Source organism: Cryptococcus neoformans, chromosome 14, assembly GCF_000149385.1.
Source record: "Cryptococcus neoformans var. neoformans B-3501A chromosome 14, whole genome shotgun sequence".
Taxonomy (NCBI): domain Eukaryota; kingdom Fungi; phylum Basidiomycota; class Tremellomycetes; order Tremellales; family Cryptococcaceae; genus Cryptococcus; species Cryptococcus deneoformans.
In genome coordinates this window covers 407,364-422,875 of record NC_009190.1, presented here as the reverse complement: position 1 = coordinate 422,875, position 15,512 = coordinate 407,364, and the positions used below count along the sequence as shown (strand labels likewise).

At 49.9% G+C, this 15,512-nt stretch overlaps 6 protein-coding genes and 1 non-coding gene across 7 annotated transcripts; 2 read left to right on the top strand and 5 right to left on the bottom strand.

Moving 5' to 3' along the window:
• Positions 1-1,134: 1,134 nt before the first annotated feature.
• CNBN1390 (hypothetical protein) lies at positions 1,135-2,841 on the bottom strand (the record flags this gene model as incomplete). Its single annotated transcript, XM_766866.1, has 7 exons — positions 1,135-1,415; positions 1,503-1,750; positions 1,820-1,962; positions 2,028-2,322; positions 2,412-2,570; positions 2,624-2,690; positions 2,748-2,841. 7 exons carry the CDS (start codon positions 2,839-2,841, stop codon positions 1,135-1,137), a joined length of 1,287 nt encoding a protein of 428 aa, XP_771959.1.
• Positions 2,842-3,034: 193 nt separating this feature from the next.
• Positions 3,035-3,871, bottom strand: CNBN1380 (hypothetical protein; the record flags this gene model as incomplete). Its single annotated transcript, XM_766865.1, has 5 exons — positions 3,035-3,136; positions 3,193-3,245; positions 3,355-3,475; positions 3,600-3,806; positions 3,848-3,871. The coding sequence occupies 5 exons, from the start codon at positions 3,869-3,871 to the stop codon at positions 3,035-3,037; spliced, it is 507 nt and encodes a 168-aa protein (XP_771958.1).
• Positions 3,872-3,993: 122 nt separating this feature from the next.
• CNBN1370 (hypothetical protein) lies at positions 3,994-7,475 on the top strand (the record flags this gene model as incomplete). Its single annotated transcript, XM_766864.1, has 11 exons — positions 3,994-4,194; positions 4,254-4,458; positions 4,530-5,172; positions 5,234-5,552; positions 5,650-5,828; positions 5,935-6,182; positions 6,299-6,400; positions 6,476-6,801; positions 6,876-6,939; positions 7,023-7,284; positions 7,373-7,475. The coding sequence occupies 11 exons, from the start codon at positions 3,994-3,996 to the stop codon at positions 7,473-7,475; spliced, it is 2,652 nt and encodes an 883-aa protein (XP_771957.1).
• A 187-nt stretch (positions 7,476-7,662) lies between these two features.
• CNBN1360 (hypothetical protein) lies at positions 7,663-11,061 on the bottom strand (the record flags this gene model as incomplete). The annotated part of the gene is made up of 5 exons (XM_766863.1): positions 7,663-7,902; positions 7,987-9,967; positions 10,020-10,496; positions 10,544-10,776; positions 10,825-11,061. The coding sequence occupies 5 exons, from the start codon at positions 11,059-11,061 to the stop codon at positions 7,663-7,665; spliced, it is 3,168 nt and encodes a 1,055-aa protein (XP_771956.1).
• Positions 11,062-11,599: 538 nt separating this feature from the next.
• CNBN1350 (hypothetical protein) lies at positions 11,600-12,172 on the bottom strand (the record flags this gene model as incomplete). Its single annotated transcript, XM_766862.1, has 5 exons — positions 11,600-11,647; positions 11,723-11,767; positions 11,842-11,916; positions 11,984-12,004; positions 12,065-12,172. 5 exons carry the CDS (start codon positions 12,170-12,172, stop codon positions 11,600-11,602), a joined length of 297 nt encoding a protein of 98 aa, XP_771955.1.
• A 1,777-nt stretch (positions 12,173-13,949) lies between these two features.
• On the bottom strand, positions 13,950-14,047 carry CNBNt040. Its single transcript has 2 exons — positions 14,009-14,047; positions 13,950-13,986 (listed from the first exon to the last, which is right to left on the bottom strand). It is a non-coding gene; the product is annotated as a tRNA-Asn (tRNA).
• A 192-nt stretch (positions 14,048-14,239) lies between these two features.
• On the top strand, positions 14,240-15,361 carry CNBN1340 (hypothetical protein; the record flags this gene model as incomplete). The annotated part of the gene is made up of 4 exons (XM_766861.1): positions 14,240-14,446; positions 14,534-14,702; positions 14,779-14,917; positions 14,980-15,361. The coding sequence occupies 4 exons, from the start codon at positions 14,240-14,242 to the stop codon at positions 15,359-15,361; spliced, it is 897 nt and encodes a 298-aa protein (XP_771954.1).
• Positions 15,362-15,512: the final 151 nt, after the last annotated feature.

The window sequence follows — 15,512 nt, the reverse complement described above, 5'->3', positions numbered from 1 at the left end:
TTGAAAGTAAGAGGTATTAAGCTAACTACGGCACATCGACGTAGGGACTCGATACCCCGACACCGTTTCTCAAGCTTGGGAACCAAGTATTCAAGGGGGATATCACCCCGCTAATAGGTGATGAGATTATATGTGGTCTTATCCGAAGTACGTCCCGTCTTTCCCCTCTCGCCTTTCCTCCCACCTATACGTTTGCTTTGCTGGAGACTGACTCTTATTCCCTTTTTCTTCACTCCATCCACATCTGACTTGGGCTTGCGGGATGAAAAAAATAAAATAGATCACGAAGACCCACATAACCCTACGCACCCACCTCTCTTCTCCACAAGTCAACGCATCACGTTTCAGCCTGGTACACTTCGTCCCAAGGATCAATCTATCCCTGCATCTGTGCCTGCGTCTGGTCATGTCTTGAATATATCGGAGCAAGCTCAAGGACAAGGGATCCAGGAAGGGACAGAAACGTCTGGATTGTCTGGGACTGGGACTGGGACTGGATCAGGAGCAGGAGCAGGAGCTGGGGGACCATCCACTTCTTTTACCGGTGCCATCCCTCGACCGCGAGCTGGTGGAAAGAGGGGCAACAAGACGAGGAGGGTGATTGAACATCCCGACGAGCTGAATACGTTTGACCTTGATGCGATGGGTCCTCATCAGAGCGGTATGTCCATCTCCCATCTCCATCCCCTTAACATTGCCATTACTGCCACCGCTAGAGAGAAAGAAAAAAAAAAAGGTAAAAAGCTAACACACAAATCGCTCTCCTACCTCACCTAGTCGAACTCGGCCCGCGGGTGATGGAATCTCTAGGACTCGGTCTTTCTTCCGACGGTCAAGGTGTGCTACTGACCAAAAAAGAGATGGAGAATGTGTTACTGGGCGTACCCGTAACCGGGAAAAAGGGAAGACCGAAGAAGCCTCATTACCTCGGCGAAGATTAAGATGAGCGATTTGCGATTCCATTCAATCTTTAGACTTTTCTGGGGAGGGGCAAACTCAATGCCATGTTTTGCGGCGAATGATGGATGGATATATGCGACGTTGTATGTAAAAGTAAAATGGATTTTATGAATTCTAAATGCCTAATCTCTTTTGTACCTTTCTTCCTTTTCTTCTTCCCCCTCTTAACCCCCTCTACATCCTCTGCATCCTCGTATTCATCGTCTCCGCATGCCGCCTCCTATATTCTCTCCTATCCTCCGTCCTATCCTCCCCTCCTACATCCCCCCACCCAGCAAGGGGCACTACCACACACGTACAATTATCGGAAGCGCCCAAATCTTCTGCGAAATGGACGATCGTCTTGGCTGCGCGGGAGGGATCGAGGGAACGGCGGGCGAGGTCGATGATTTCTTGGTCGGAGATGAGGGAGGTGATACCGTCTGTGGCGAGGATCATGTATGCGTGGGCATCGCCTTTTTTTTTCCAGCGTAACTGCGTCAGCATCCCCGCCTTCTCCTCTTTCTCCTTATTTGAATGCATAGACGGTTATTGAAACTCACCATCAACAACCCTCGTCTCAACCTGCGGCTCGACAGTAACCCCGGACGGCTTCCATCTCCCATCCCCAAACCCCCTCGTATTCTCCACAGCGCCCATCCACCTCGATTCGCCGTACGAATCCGAGACTAACAGACCGGCGCCCATACGTCGGAGGCGGGAAGCTTCGATACGTGATTCGGCGTGATGTTTCTCGGTGAGAGGAGTGACGAGGCCTGTGGAGCGGTTACACAGGAGGACACGTGTGTCGCTAGAGAGTTTGGAGCGGGAGTGTATCAGATCTGAAGACGCGGTGAGGGCAGGGGTGGAGACGACTTACCCGCAATGAGCGATTGTAAGTGCGAGCTTCTTGGCGGCCCAGTATGGTTGTGAAGGACTGTCGAGTGAATGTAAAAGGGCGATGGACGCTGTTGAACCGCATCGATCTGATTTTTCGATACTTGTCAAGATCTCCTTGTCTGCCTGTTCGTATTACCGCAGTGTCAACTCGTTTTCACCAGATAAGATGTTGGAGGAAAACGTTTTACCTCGAGAAATGCCAGAGTCAACCTCTCCTCCAAAGTCATCAACATCGTTTCCTGCCCACTCTCCGCCTCAATCCCCTCGCCCTTTCCTATACCTTCCCTCCCCCCTTCCTCCTCCCCCTTCCCATCCGCCCACTGTGTCCACCGCTGCAGAGCCCCGCCTCGCCATCGCTTGAAATACCCGCCGTGCTTTTCTTTCGTCCATTCCACTATCGGGCTGATCGATGTCGAGTCTACTTGTTCGACCAGGGCGTGCAGTCGTTTGGAAAGGTATTGGGATACTTGTTTGCCTCCATGTCTACATGTATTGTCTTTGTTGTTAGCGTGTCTCTTCGACCTCTTGGATACTGGGATAACACCAAAAGACAAGACGACAGGACGACGTACCCATCAAAGATGCCGAAATAAGCAATCTGCCGAGCGAAGAACTCTGAACCAGCAGTGGACGGGTCCCAGTGGACAGGTTTCTTGAGTCTCGCCAACGACGATTGCAGTTCTTGAGGGCTGAGCTGGAGAGCTTGTATGGACGATGCGTCTTCTTGATACCTACCAGTATTCCGACGAGTTAATGCCTTGATAGCGGGTTTGGATGGACGCACTCTCGATGACCTCTGGAAGAGAATGCTCCTACTACTTTGGGAGAGGAGAGCGGGACTTTGTATGTCCCTGGAGACACGCAACGGGTCAGCTTGCGACGCAGAGATGAGTAGGGCGGAGACAGACCTCTGTCCATTGGACCTCTGATGTAGTCATGGAAACGTCGTGCGTGCGGGGGGAGGCGGGGGAGAGAGCGGAGGGATATATGGCTGGAGGACATGGCTGTTATATGTACATTGCAGGGAGTATAGAGAAGAAGAAGAGAAGAGTCATCGTCGCAGTCTCAAGTCACCGTCGCCGCCAGGGATAACACTTGTCCACGCCTGTCTCTCCGTCTACACTACATACACGCATGGCGGCCGGATGGGTATACAATCACATATTCTACAGTTACACTACATATAAATACCATATTAATCCAGCTTCTCCAGGTAATCCAGCCGGTCCAGCACCACTTGCTTGCTCGTCTCTTCAATCTCCCCGGCCAAGAACACTTCGTCCAGGATCGCATACACCTGTAGCCATAGTCACTCAGCAGTGTTTCCATCCATGCAAAGCCACCCGGACTGACCTTGTAAAACGAGAATACCAGGTCCAGTTCACAGACGTTTTGGAAAAAGGCGTCTGCGCGTACCGCCAGTCAGCTCAATATCGTTACCTCGCCAGTACCCGAACAATCTAGCCGGTAGCAAGTGGAAACCCGCTATGGCCTTGACCCTGTAGCCATACTCACCGAGAACCTCTACAAAGAGATGGATCGCCTCGAGGTACGCGAGCTCATTGTCGTTGGAGTCCACGCAGACACAGAAGAAGAGACCGGCGTATCGTCGGTAGATGACCTTGTCGTCCCGGAACTAGAGCACACAACCATGCGCCCAGGCAAGGAGGGAAGAGTCGGAATTGTCAATGTAAGAGCAGCAAGGAGTGGCTTGATCAGCGGTGACACGGAGGGAGAGCGACGTTGTCTCCCGGACGCACCTCGACAAAGTTGGATTGGTACTTTTGGTCTCTAGGCGCTATGAGTCGGTGTACTTCGCCCCGTAACCTGACCTGCAGAGTGGGTGTGGATATTAGCAGTGGTTGTGGATAGTCGTGGATGAAAGTAGAGAGGGGAACATGTCTGACCTTTTCGTCGTCGTCGTACGGGGCATACCATTTTGAGAGCCGTGTCTTGCCTTGTCTATTCTGGTGCGAGATTAGCTGGTGCAGATGGCGGCGATGCTTACTTGTACGAGGATAAACTTGATCATGGCGGAATGACGAGTGGAATCCAAAGATACATCCAGCAACAATAACCGACAAGACAATAACAATTTACATCTCCGCGCGATTGCATCTTCATCTCTCGTCTTTCGACTCCCCGCTCGCTGCGATGCCACCACAAGGCTATGACTATGACCATCCACAGCGCTCTCCACGCTCATCCACATCCACCATATACCATGACAACCTGGACATAGACCCATTCCAGGAAAAACACACGGCTTTCAGAGACGATCCCACCATCGAACAAGGTATCCACGTCTATCCAGACGACGACGATGGAGAGGGCTACACTGTCGAATCCAGCCGGGTAAGCTCTTTGCTCCTCTTCCCGCTTTCTGTTACAGACTGACACACTCTGCCACCCAGACACATCCTCGGAACAAGTCACGCAAGGTACTCGCCGTCCTCGTCGTTATCGTCACTTTCGCAGGTATCATCGGCGTGCTCGCTGCTTCAGGATACTCGGTACCCTCTTTCTCGTCCAAAGGTGGCACAAAGCATATCACCATGGACCATGTGTTTAACGGCACGTTCAATGCCTACAGCAAGCAGATTGACTGGGTCAAGGAGGGTAGGTACCGGGCAGATGGAGAATCTTGCTTTCATTTACATGCTGATCATGTTCGTCATACGGGTACACAGCGGAAGACGGCACGTTCTCACATATCAACAAGGAAGGAAACATTGTCCTCAACACCGTCCGCAACATGACCACCGACACCCTTCTCGTCAACGCATCGCTTGTCCTTGACCTTGAGGGCAATCGACTCCCCTGGACGGGATGGGCCCTCTCAGCTGATATGCAGTACGTCCTCTTCAGAACCGACCATCTCAAACAGTGGCGGCACTCGTCATTCGGGAACTACTGGATACATCGTCGACAAGATTCGGCTACGTTTCCTGTCATCCCGCCGACCAGCCCGCCGACTATAGCAAAGTGTACGTGGTCGCCTGTCGGGCATGCATTGGCGTTTGTCAGTAAGAACGACGTCTATATCATCTCTGAAGATGACCTCTCCTCTGTCCCCTCCTCCTCCTCCTCCTCCCCTTCACATGTAAGAGTAACAACCGATGGAAGCCACACAATCTTCAACGGCGTCCCCGACTGGGTATACGAAGAAGAAGTGTTTGAAACGGATACCGCCCTCTGGTGGAGTCCTGATGGCAAGAGGGTTGCTTTTTTGAGAAGCGATGAGAGTAAAGTACATGATTTCAAGTTGCAGTATTATAACCCATCGAATGATGCGTTCAAGGTGCATCAGTACCAGACCGAGCTGGATATGAAGTAGGGGCCCCTTTTCCTTTTTTCTTTCCGCTTGTGGTACTCTGGCTGACTTTTACAACAGATACCCCAAACCTGGTACACCCAACCCCACCGTCACAGTCCACACTTTTTCCCTCTCTTCCCTCTCCTCCTCCGCCACCTCGGCCACCGCACAACGTCTCACCTGGCCAGGCGAGTTCCCTCTCCCAGACCGCATCCTCACCGAAATTGGCTGGGTAGCCGATGATGCCCTCCTCGTTAAAGAGATTGATAGAGCTGCGAGGGACGGGAACGTCGTTCTTTTCCAGTTTGGGAGCGACCATGAAGCAAAGGTGGAAGGGGAGATTGTGAGGCGGTTAGGGAAGGACGGGGAGGAAGGCGATGATGGATGGATCGATCATGCAAGTGCCCTCCTTTTCATAACTTCCCACTTCCTCCCTAAACAAACGAGCTAACCTTGTACAAAATTCTTTCTTTGTTTCTTTTTCTCATTTATAGGGCCAGAACGTCATCCCCGTTAAAGGGCCAGTCCAAGGATACCTCGACATCGTCCCTAATCAAGGGTACAACCACATTGCGCTGTTCACTCCGTTGAACGCTAGTAAGCCTCGGTGGATCACTGCAGGAGAATGGGAAGTCACCGAGATATCGGGGGTTGATACCGAAAAGGGCCTTGTGTATGTTTTTTCTTTAACATCCCCCACCCCACCTTTTTCCCCTCTCACTCACCTGTGTCACATGAATAAACATGTTCATGTGCTGATTCATCCCATGACGATACAGTTACTTTACAGCTGCAACCCCTTCTATCGACAGACACATCTACTCTATCCCCTTACCCACTCTTTCATCCATCGATGATGAAGAGGATCAAGACGCATCGATGAGTAGCATGGCCGCATTGACAGATACTACTTCCCCTGGATATTTTGAAGCTTCCTTCTCTCCCAAAGCGGGGTATTATGTCTTGGGGTATAAAGGGCCAGAAGTACCTTGGCAGAGGTTGATAGAAGCTGGGTCTGGAGAGAATCGTGAGTATCTTTATGGGGGGAACGGGGGCTTCGATTACTTTTCTACTGGGAGGGAATGCTGATGAGATGTTTTTCTCTTTTTTCCCTTTTCTTTGGCTACGGGTTGGGATGAAAAGGAGCGAATGTGTTATTGGAAGGTAATGCAGGACTGAACAAGACAGTTTCAGAATTCTTGAAACCTCTTGTCACGAGGACGACTATCGAAAATGATGGCTACGGTAATGCACCCTTTCATCTCTCTCGTCCCGTCCAGTTTCCCACTAACAACAGCCTCCTTTCTTCGGTATATGCAGAACTCAACATGCTCGAGATCCTTCCTCCCAACCTCGACATCACCGGCCGCAAAAAGTACCCCGTCCTGATCCGCGTCTACGGCGGACCCGGCTCTCAAATGGTGTCTAACCGATTCGAAAGGGATTGGCATTCTTACCTCGCTGCCTCCCAGCGGTACATTATCATCATGCTCGACGGTCGTGGAACGGGGTTTAGAGGTAGGAATCTGAGGAACCCGGTGAGGGATGATTTGGGGCATTGGGAGGTGCAGGATCAGGTCGCGGCGGCGAGGGAGATGGCGAAGAGGGTTTATGTGGATAGATCGAGGATTGGGATTTGGGGATGGGTGAGTGCGGAATTTGCTTTTCTTGGGAATGTCGCTCTTGGAGGAATAAAAAAAGAGCTGATTGGGATGATTAGAGTTATGGAGGATACATGACTTGTAAGGCTATTGAAGCCGATTCTGGTATATTCACTCTCGGAAGTAAGCCTTGCCCTGTATCCTTTCCATCTTGGTAGAAATCATTCTCACATTTTATTTTTATTTTTATTTTCACTACACTATAGTGGCCGTCGCACCCGTCACAGATTGGCTTTACTACGACTCCATCTACACCGAACGATACATGTCAACTCCCTCCGCCAACAAGGACGGGTACACCACCTCGGCAGTGAACAATGTCACTTCCTTTTCGGGCGATAAAGTCGATTTCATCTGGGCACATGGAAGCGGGGACGATAATGTCCACTATATGAATAGTGCGGCGCTTTTGGATAAGTTGACGCAGGAGCAAGTGAGAGGGTGGAGGTTTAGGATGTTTACTGATTCGTAAGTTCCGCCAAGCGTTTTTATCAACCCGAAAGAAAAAAGAAAGAAAAAAAAACATGTCTAATTACTCTTTTCCCGCAACGTTCAGCAATCATTCAATGGATAAGCGGATGGCGTACCGGGAAGTGTACGAGTGGATGAATGATTTCTTGGAAGAAAAATGGGGTAAAGGAGGGACTGTACATCATTAGATAAAAACTACATTTAGATGTAGAAGGAGCACAAATGCAGCATGTTGTATAAATACCAGTTTGAAATAAAATAAAATAAAAAAACATTGGCATAGGATACATTTATTCAATATTCAAAAATGTACACAGATTACTACGAAAATGACCAAAAAACAAAACCCAAAGGTCCATAAGAAACAAACATAGCCTACACCTCATACACTCCCGCTTGACCTAAAGGAATAGCCTCGTACTCTGCCGTCGAGGGTACATTTCCTCTTCTTTCAGTAAATCTCTTCAAGAAGGGTAGCTTCTCTGCAAGGCGATCAACACCATCCATGATGGTGTCTCTGGCGCCCTCGACGAAGACAGACACAACACTCTTGCGAGGACTTGGGTGAATGTAGGTTTCTCCGGAAGCGATTGACGACTGGGGCCGAGTCCACCACTGACAAAAAGGAAAAGGAAAATAAAAAACCCCCGATCAGCACCGTACCATCATCCAGAGTGTAACAATTCGATATGTGCTCACCTTCAAAGTCAAACTCGATACCACAACGGAAACACTGCTAAACGCCATAGCCGCCGCAGCCATCATTGGATGAAGATGGATACCCCATGGCAATAATACACCCATCGCCAAGGGGATCATCAGCACATTATAGCAGCACGCCCAGATCAAGTTGGCCTTGATTTTCCTGAAGATGACCTGACCCAAGTCGAGGGCTGCAACAACGTCCAGCAAGTCGGATCGCACGAGGACGACATCGGCCGCTTCGATGGCAATAGATGTACCGGAAGAAAGGGCGATACCGAGAGAAGCTGCAACAAGAGCGGGAGAATCATTGATACCGTCGCCAACCATGGCTACGCCACCGCTGGCTCCATCAAGATCTTGGACAATCTTGGCCTTCCCTTTGGGGCTTACGCCAGAGTAAACCTCGTCCTCGTCGATACCGACCTGTCGGGCGACCGCTTGAGCGGTAGCAGCAGCGTCACCTGTAAGCATGGTCACCTTGATACCCATATTCTTGAGGGCACGGATGGCTTGAGCGGAGGTCGGCTTGGGGGAATCAGATAAAGAGAGGGCGGCGACGGGAACCACACCGGTAGGGCGGATGATTGAGACGAAGATGACAGTCCTGGCAAGAGCCATTTGATCATGTTCAAACTCGAGGATTTCGCTTGGCATACTAAGTTGCTTCTCAGCATAAGCTTCACCAAATTTGCTGTTGTTGGACAGCACAAAATCTGCTTTGCCGATCCGGATACACTCCTCAACCGCACCGCCAGAAAGTTTGACGACAGCCTCGAGGCCTTCACCGGTATGGCTCTCAAACTCGACGACCTCGCCGTTCGGAGGTGGAAGGCCAGCGTTGGAGAGAATTTCACGCCCATGCGCGGCAACAGCCATACCCAAGGGATGTTCAGACCTGGCTTCGGCAAGAGAAATAAGGGAGATGATAGTGTGTCGTTGAAGAGGGTTGGCAGACGTTGTAGTAGACAACGTGGCGGCAGTGTCCAAGTCCCCTTGTCCAATGTTGACACCGCTAGACGAGGAAGCCCAAACGACCGAGACAACAGCCATCCTGCCTTCTGTCACCGTTCCAGTCTTGTCCAAAACAACCCTCTTGACGCCCTTGCACGCTTCAAGGGCTTTTCCGCCCTTGATAAGGATACCGTTCTTAGCACCGACCCCTGTACCGACCATCACGGCTGTAGGGGTGCTCAACCCCAAAGCGCATGGGCAAGCCACAACGACCACAGAGATGCAGAGCTTGAGGCAAACACCAAATCTGCCCACGCCAGGAGAATGGAAAACCTCTGGCAAGCTGCCATAAGACGAGAGAAGCGAAATGATCATCCATATCACAAACGTCGACAACGAGAGAGTGATGACAATGGGGACAAAGATACCAGCGACGCGATCGGCAAACTCTTGAATAGGTGCCTTTGAAGTCTGAGCATCCTCTACGAGTTTAACAATCTGGGAAAGGGCGGTGTCGGCTCCAGCGCGGGTGACCCGGAAAGTGATGGTCCCCAATCCGTTTACCGTACCGCCGATCACCTGAGAACCGGCTGTTTTAGGCATGGGAAGAGCTTCGCCAGTTACCATGGATTCGTCAACTGATGTTGAGCCGGTTAAGACGGTACCATCGGCCGGGATCTTCTCACCAGGAACAAGAAGTACGACATCACCGACCTGAACGAGTTCAGTGGGGACTTTACGTGTCTTGGCAGAAGAATCCGGCAGCTCGCCCTCCGCAGGGGGATCAACGTAAATCGTAGCGGAGGAAGGAGTGAGGGACAAGAGGTCGGTAAGAGCGGCGGAAGTCTTGCCTTTGGCGATGTTTTCGATGTATCGACCAAGGGAGACGAAAGTGATTAACATGGTGGAAGTGTCAAAGAAGGTTTGAGGGCGGTAGTCCGGGTCGGATGAGAACATGGCGAAGAACATGGCAAGGACAGAGTAACAGAAAGCAGAGGATGTTCCAAGAACAACCAGAACATCCCTATTTTTGGATTAGCAAAGTAGATACAACATGGATGGAGGGTTCCGCGTACATGGTAGCTGATCCGTGCTTGATAGATTTCCAAGCATTCAGATAAAACTTCTTTGCCAGCCAGGTTTGCACAGGCAGTGTAAGCACCAGACAGACGAGATCCCCAAGATAGATCCCCGTCACAACTTTCCACATAGTCCATCCCATCAACCACATCGGCAGATACATGCTTAGCATCCCAATGATAAACACGGGGACAGCAAATATGGCCGATAAGAAAAGCGTCCTTTTCCATAAAGCTGCTTCCTTGTGCTTTTGCAGAGACGCTATTTGAGAATCATCATTGTTTGATACTGGTAAAAATGATAGCTGTGGGAAAGATGCGGAAAGCGTGTCGACGATTGAACGAAGAGAGATTAATAGAGGGGAATGTGTTAGGGCGAGGTGGGAGTAGGGCGGCAGAAGAACGGCAGAATGGACACCAGGGATCCCCTCTGTAGTCGATAGCAAACTGCTGACTATTTCTTGGTTCTCCAGTCTGTTGACAGGTTAGCTGTGACTCTGTTGCTAGTCACAATGACTTACCCATATACACGTAATTCCACCTCTTGCACTTCACTCTTTTCGACGACAGTGGCTTCGAACCCAATGTCTTCTATTTCCTCGGCAATCTTGTCGTCTGTCCAATGCTCTCCATCCGCCTTGACAAAGTTCTCATCGTATTCTACTACCCCTCGCTCAGCAAGCAGAGATATCTGGATGCTTTTAATACCGGGTTGCTTCAGCTGAGACTCGATGGATGCCACACACGCCCCACACTACCTCGTGTTAGCTTGATGCGGACCCAACCATGTGACCCCACTCACGGTCATTCCTCCTACTCTCAGTTCGACCCTCCGTAATCCGACAGGAGCTTCTTTGCTAAGCGACTGGCTCCCTTCTTCTAGAGGAACTTCGTCTTCTTCGAGCAAGACCCTTTGTTCTACTCTTGGAGAAGTGAATAAATTGGTAAGGGGCGCAGGGATTGTGTTCACGATAGAGGACAAGAGGCTGCTATTTGAGGCAGAGCGTTGCCTGTGTGGCGGACTGCCCAATGTGGCCATGTCGAATACCGATGGATGTGTTTCCTCGAGCGCTATAAATTGTGGTGGAAGTATTTCTGTTCTGGGCGCTCTGGCGTATAAGTAGGGGGTAAGGAGATGCAGATGATGAGGGACAAGAGAAATGATATCCGGTTTGCGGAAGTAAGAGCCGCTTGAGAAAAAACAAAGTATTAATAAATAACTTCCGAAGGCGGTGACGTCGGCCGATGATTTGTAATCATCTTTCCAACCAGCTTCTAATTACCCTCTGGTCATTTCTAATCGCCATTACAAAGCTTGACTCATTACACGCACTGCTTCATCTCAAAAAAGAGGCTATCGACCGGGCCTTTCCAACACAATTTGCCTTGTGTTTGATCCCCTGTACTAAATGATTAAAATGTATACTTAGTCATCAGGAATGGCTGCGACTAGCCGATCCGATGCCCGATTCCATATGTGACAACAGTAACATAACGGCTTACACGGCACCATAGGCCGTAGAAATGCATAATGAACCGGATCCCCCCTCCCCCAAGGATAGTGTGGTGATGAAGCCTCAGACAGTATCTCTTCCTTTCATCCTGTCTTCTTTCCGTTGCGCAAGCTATCATGGCGAGGAGTCAGTCAATCTTGGCAGGATAAAAGATCATGCGCATGACGCCGATACATGGATACGTACCCAGTTTCCTTTACATTCCTTGTACGCGGTGAAAAAGTCGGTACACTGAAGGATATCACATTAATCAAGCCCAGTTATGTTGAACAAGCCGACATATTGTGCTGAACAAGCTGACATACCTCTGAGCGGTTGTATTGTGTCCTTTCGAGACAATCTAAAGACGCCTTCCTAGCCGCTTCACAGGGGTCGACGAACTACAACGGCGGCATGTCAACGACTGTTGCGCAGAGTCGTCTCATAACCATCGATTATATCACGAACCTTGCTAACAGTCCCTCTTCCCTGTCAATAAAGTCAGCCAACAATTTAAAATGATTCAGTGCAAGCGACGGTTCAACTTACGCGGAAAGTCTTTTTGTAGTCCTCGGGAATCTCGAGATCTTTCGTCGGGGGAGCCGGACGGTTAGCGAACGGAGTAGGGGTGGTCGATGGAGGGACTTGAGTGGCCATGTTCGAGTAAGGTATAGTAGGTACGATGGAATACCAAACGCTGCTATTGGTGGCGTAAAGAATGGTGTGGTCAAGAAAATGTTGTCAAAAGACGCGCGCGTCCGCGAACATCAGCGGCCAAAGATCGTTGGCCGATTTGAATTCAAGAAATCGACATCATGATCCACCATAGAAAGACGGCATATTTACATGCGATATCGCTCCCGATAAAACAAGCAAGCAGTCATCAGCCTCCAGCGATATACGTACGTTGTTGTCCTCGCAACAGTTCCGAGTCTCTCCACATATTTCCCCGTACTTTTTACCTTCCAGACGAGCAAGCAACAACATTAACAGCACCTCCCTGGCTTACAGTGTCAAAAAGAAATATCTTCTAGTTCATCATTCTCCTTTTCAAAACGATGTTCTGTGCTGAGCTTTATCGTATCAAGCATGTAGTGCGCGTACGACCTGACGTCCTGATTGAATCGTCTTTGGTAAAGATGGAAGAATATGAAGCCTCGAAGATCAGTTCACTTAAAACACTGCTTCCCGTTTCATACGTGCTTCGTTTTTGCATGGCCATGCAGTTGCGGCGTTGCATCTTGGCCCGTACTCGGGCAGCAGTAAGAGCGTTTCCATCTCTGCAATTCCCTCTCCGTCGGAACAACTGGCCTCGTCCTTGTGCGAGGTATGCTGGGGACACATACCGAAACGGGGTTCCTTTCGATTGCGCTTTGGCCCACGCCACTTTTATTCCCCATCAGCCAACGGATAAAAGGGTCTCCTTTCTTTCTTCCTTCTTTCTTTCAACCTCATCAATAAGGGGATATTGTTACTCACTGGCCAGAGTATCGTGTTCGGCATCACCAACCAGTGGATTGCCAGCTGCAAAGTTTTCCAGCGCGAGCACTCGCGGCGTGGGAGAGGAAGAGTCAGCAAAGAAGGCAAAGGTGGCAGAGGAGGGTGGCAAACGGAGGCCATCACGCTCGAGAAGCCGTGAGTATGCGTCGTTATGGTACCCTGTGCTAAAAGAAGGGATAGACCGATGAAAGCGATGTGGTGGCGGCACCTGCAAAAAAAACAAAGAAAGCGGCTGGCGCAAAGGAGCAGTACCTACATAACCCTTTCGACATTCCTTCCCAGGTACTCGCGGTCGAAAATTTTGCAGCTGGCAATCCATTGGTTGGTGATGCCGAACACGATACTCTGGCCAGTGAGTAACAATATCCCCTTATTGTGAGGTTTGAAACGTCTCTGACATGAAACACATTGACCAGGCTGACAGGCGTCTCAGGCATGACGCCTACCCCCTCCTTTGCGCGGCCGCAAGTGCCCGCTCGAATGTGGCCGCTGTGCTGCAAACGAACGAGCACAAGCGCCACTGGGGAAAGCCCATGTCAGCTGGGGATGCCGAAATCCTTAACTGGACGAGGTCTCAGCTGCACAAGGCCAGCCAAGATCTGGACATCGTTTGCAATTTCGCGAGAGAGGCTGCTGGCTATCCAAATATGACCAACGCAAGGTCATTATATATACGCATTGGACAAACCTCATCTGGCCCTGCAGATGTACCTAGCTAGGGTAGGAATTTTCTCTTCGGCCTTACATGGCAGCCTCACCATGGAAGAGCGCGAGCGGGTGGTACTAAGAGTTTCAACGCGACGATGACCATCCATGTACCCGATTGGCTGAATTCTTGGGTACATTCATGTACGTGATAAAAATACGTGATTATAACACCACCTCTATTGCTTGGTTGGAGAGTTAAACATAAAAACAAAAACAAAAAAGAATCCTGCCCCGGAGAGACTCGAACTCTCGACCGTCTGATTATTAGTGTTAATTAATTATTAACTAACAGTCAACCGCTGTAACCAACTCAGCCACGGGGCAATTGTTGAACTGCAGCAATATACAATATATAGGATCAAACTACCCATAGGCTAAAACCATTTGGGCTCAATCGCGCCTCCACTTGTGCGCCCACCGACTTTTAGAAAACTTCAATAACGAACGAAACCTGCCATACCAGTCCTTGTCATCCTCTTCACCTGGCACTATCATCTAAACGCAAATCCGCTCAACATGCCTGCCGACAAGAAACAACGCAAAGGCGCTCACCCGTACCGCAAACCCCGACCGAACCCTTCGGACCCTTCTTCCTCTGACAAGCCTGCCCGACCCAAACCTACGCACAGGATCCCAGCCACGGAAGCACGAGATGGAGCCGGTATCCCCGGATTGAGCAAGTTAAAGTCTAGTATCAGACAGACGAAACGATTGTTGGCCAAGGTGCGTCCGAACGAGGTGGTGGGAGACCATTGTTGACGGTGATACGTGTGTGCTAATCGACGGAATGGAATTTGGGGGGGTTGATAGGAAAATCTCGAACCAGGGTTGCGTGTGTCTACCCAGAGAAGGCTGACGAGTTTGGAAGCGGATTTGGCTGCTGCTGAGAGGAGGGAGGTGGAAAGGAAGAATGGAGCCAAGTATCACAAGGTATGTCCCCGTAGATCTATGCGAGAACGTGTGCTAACCGTTTTATCAGGTCAAGTTCTTTGGTCAGTCAAACATCTTTCCATTGTCTTTACTCAAAATGTCGACATTCGATTAATGTCTTGCAGAACGTCAAAAGCTTGTTCGATTAATCAAGCGATTCAAGCGAAAACTCTTGGACTCTGAAACGTCGAGCAAGAAACGATCCAAGCACGAGGAAGAGCTGCTTGATGCTAGGATTATGCTCAATTATGTCTTACACTACCCGTAAGCTCTCAAGCCCATCATCCCTCATTTGCACCCCCAAAAAAGCTGACATTTGATATAAGAAACACTCAAAAATACATTTCCCTTTTCCCCAGTAACCCTAACCAGACAGAGGACGAAGATGACGATGACGATTCTTCAAAACCCAAGCTCAAACTTCCCCCACTGCTTCATCCCGTACCATCAACCGAAGAATGCGAAAAGATGGACAAGCCCACCAAACGGCGGTATGATCTCTTGTTGGAGACCAAGAGGTTGATGGAGGAGAGCAAGCTCAAGAGCGAGCCGGAGACGGATTTGAAAAAGGGTCAAGTGGATGGTGTGGTCGTTGGTTTGGGCGCGGACGTGCAGATTGGTTTGGGAGACAAGAAGGAGGCCAAGCAAAATGCTGCTCAAGGAACAGGGGAAGAAGAGGACGATTTCTTCGAGTCTGGCGACGAGTAAACAGGCACCTTTATGTTGGTATCAGGATATTACATTGGGCTACGAGATATTTTGATATGTATACGACCACAGACGCCAGCATCTACGTATTACTACAACGAAGGACTTATCAAAAAAAGGATTTTTGTTACTAACAATAAATTTCGAGGGT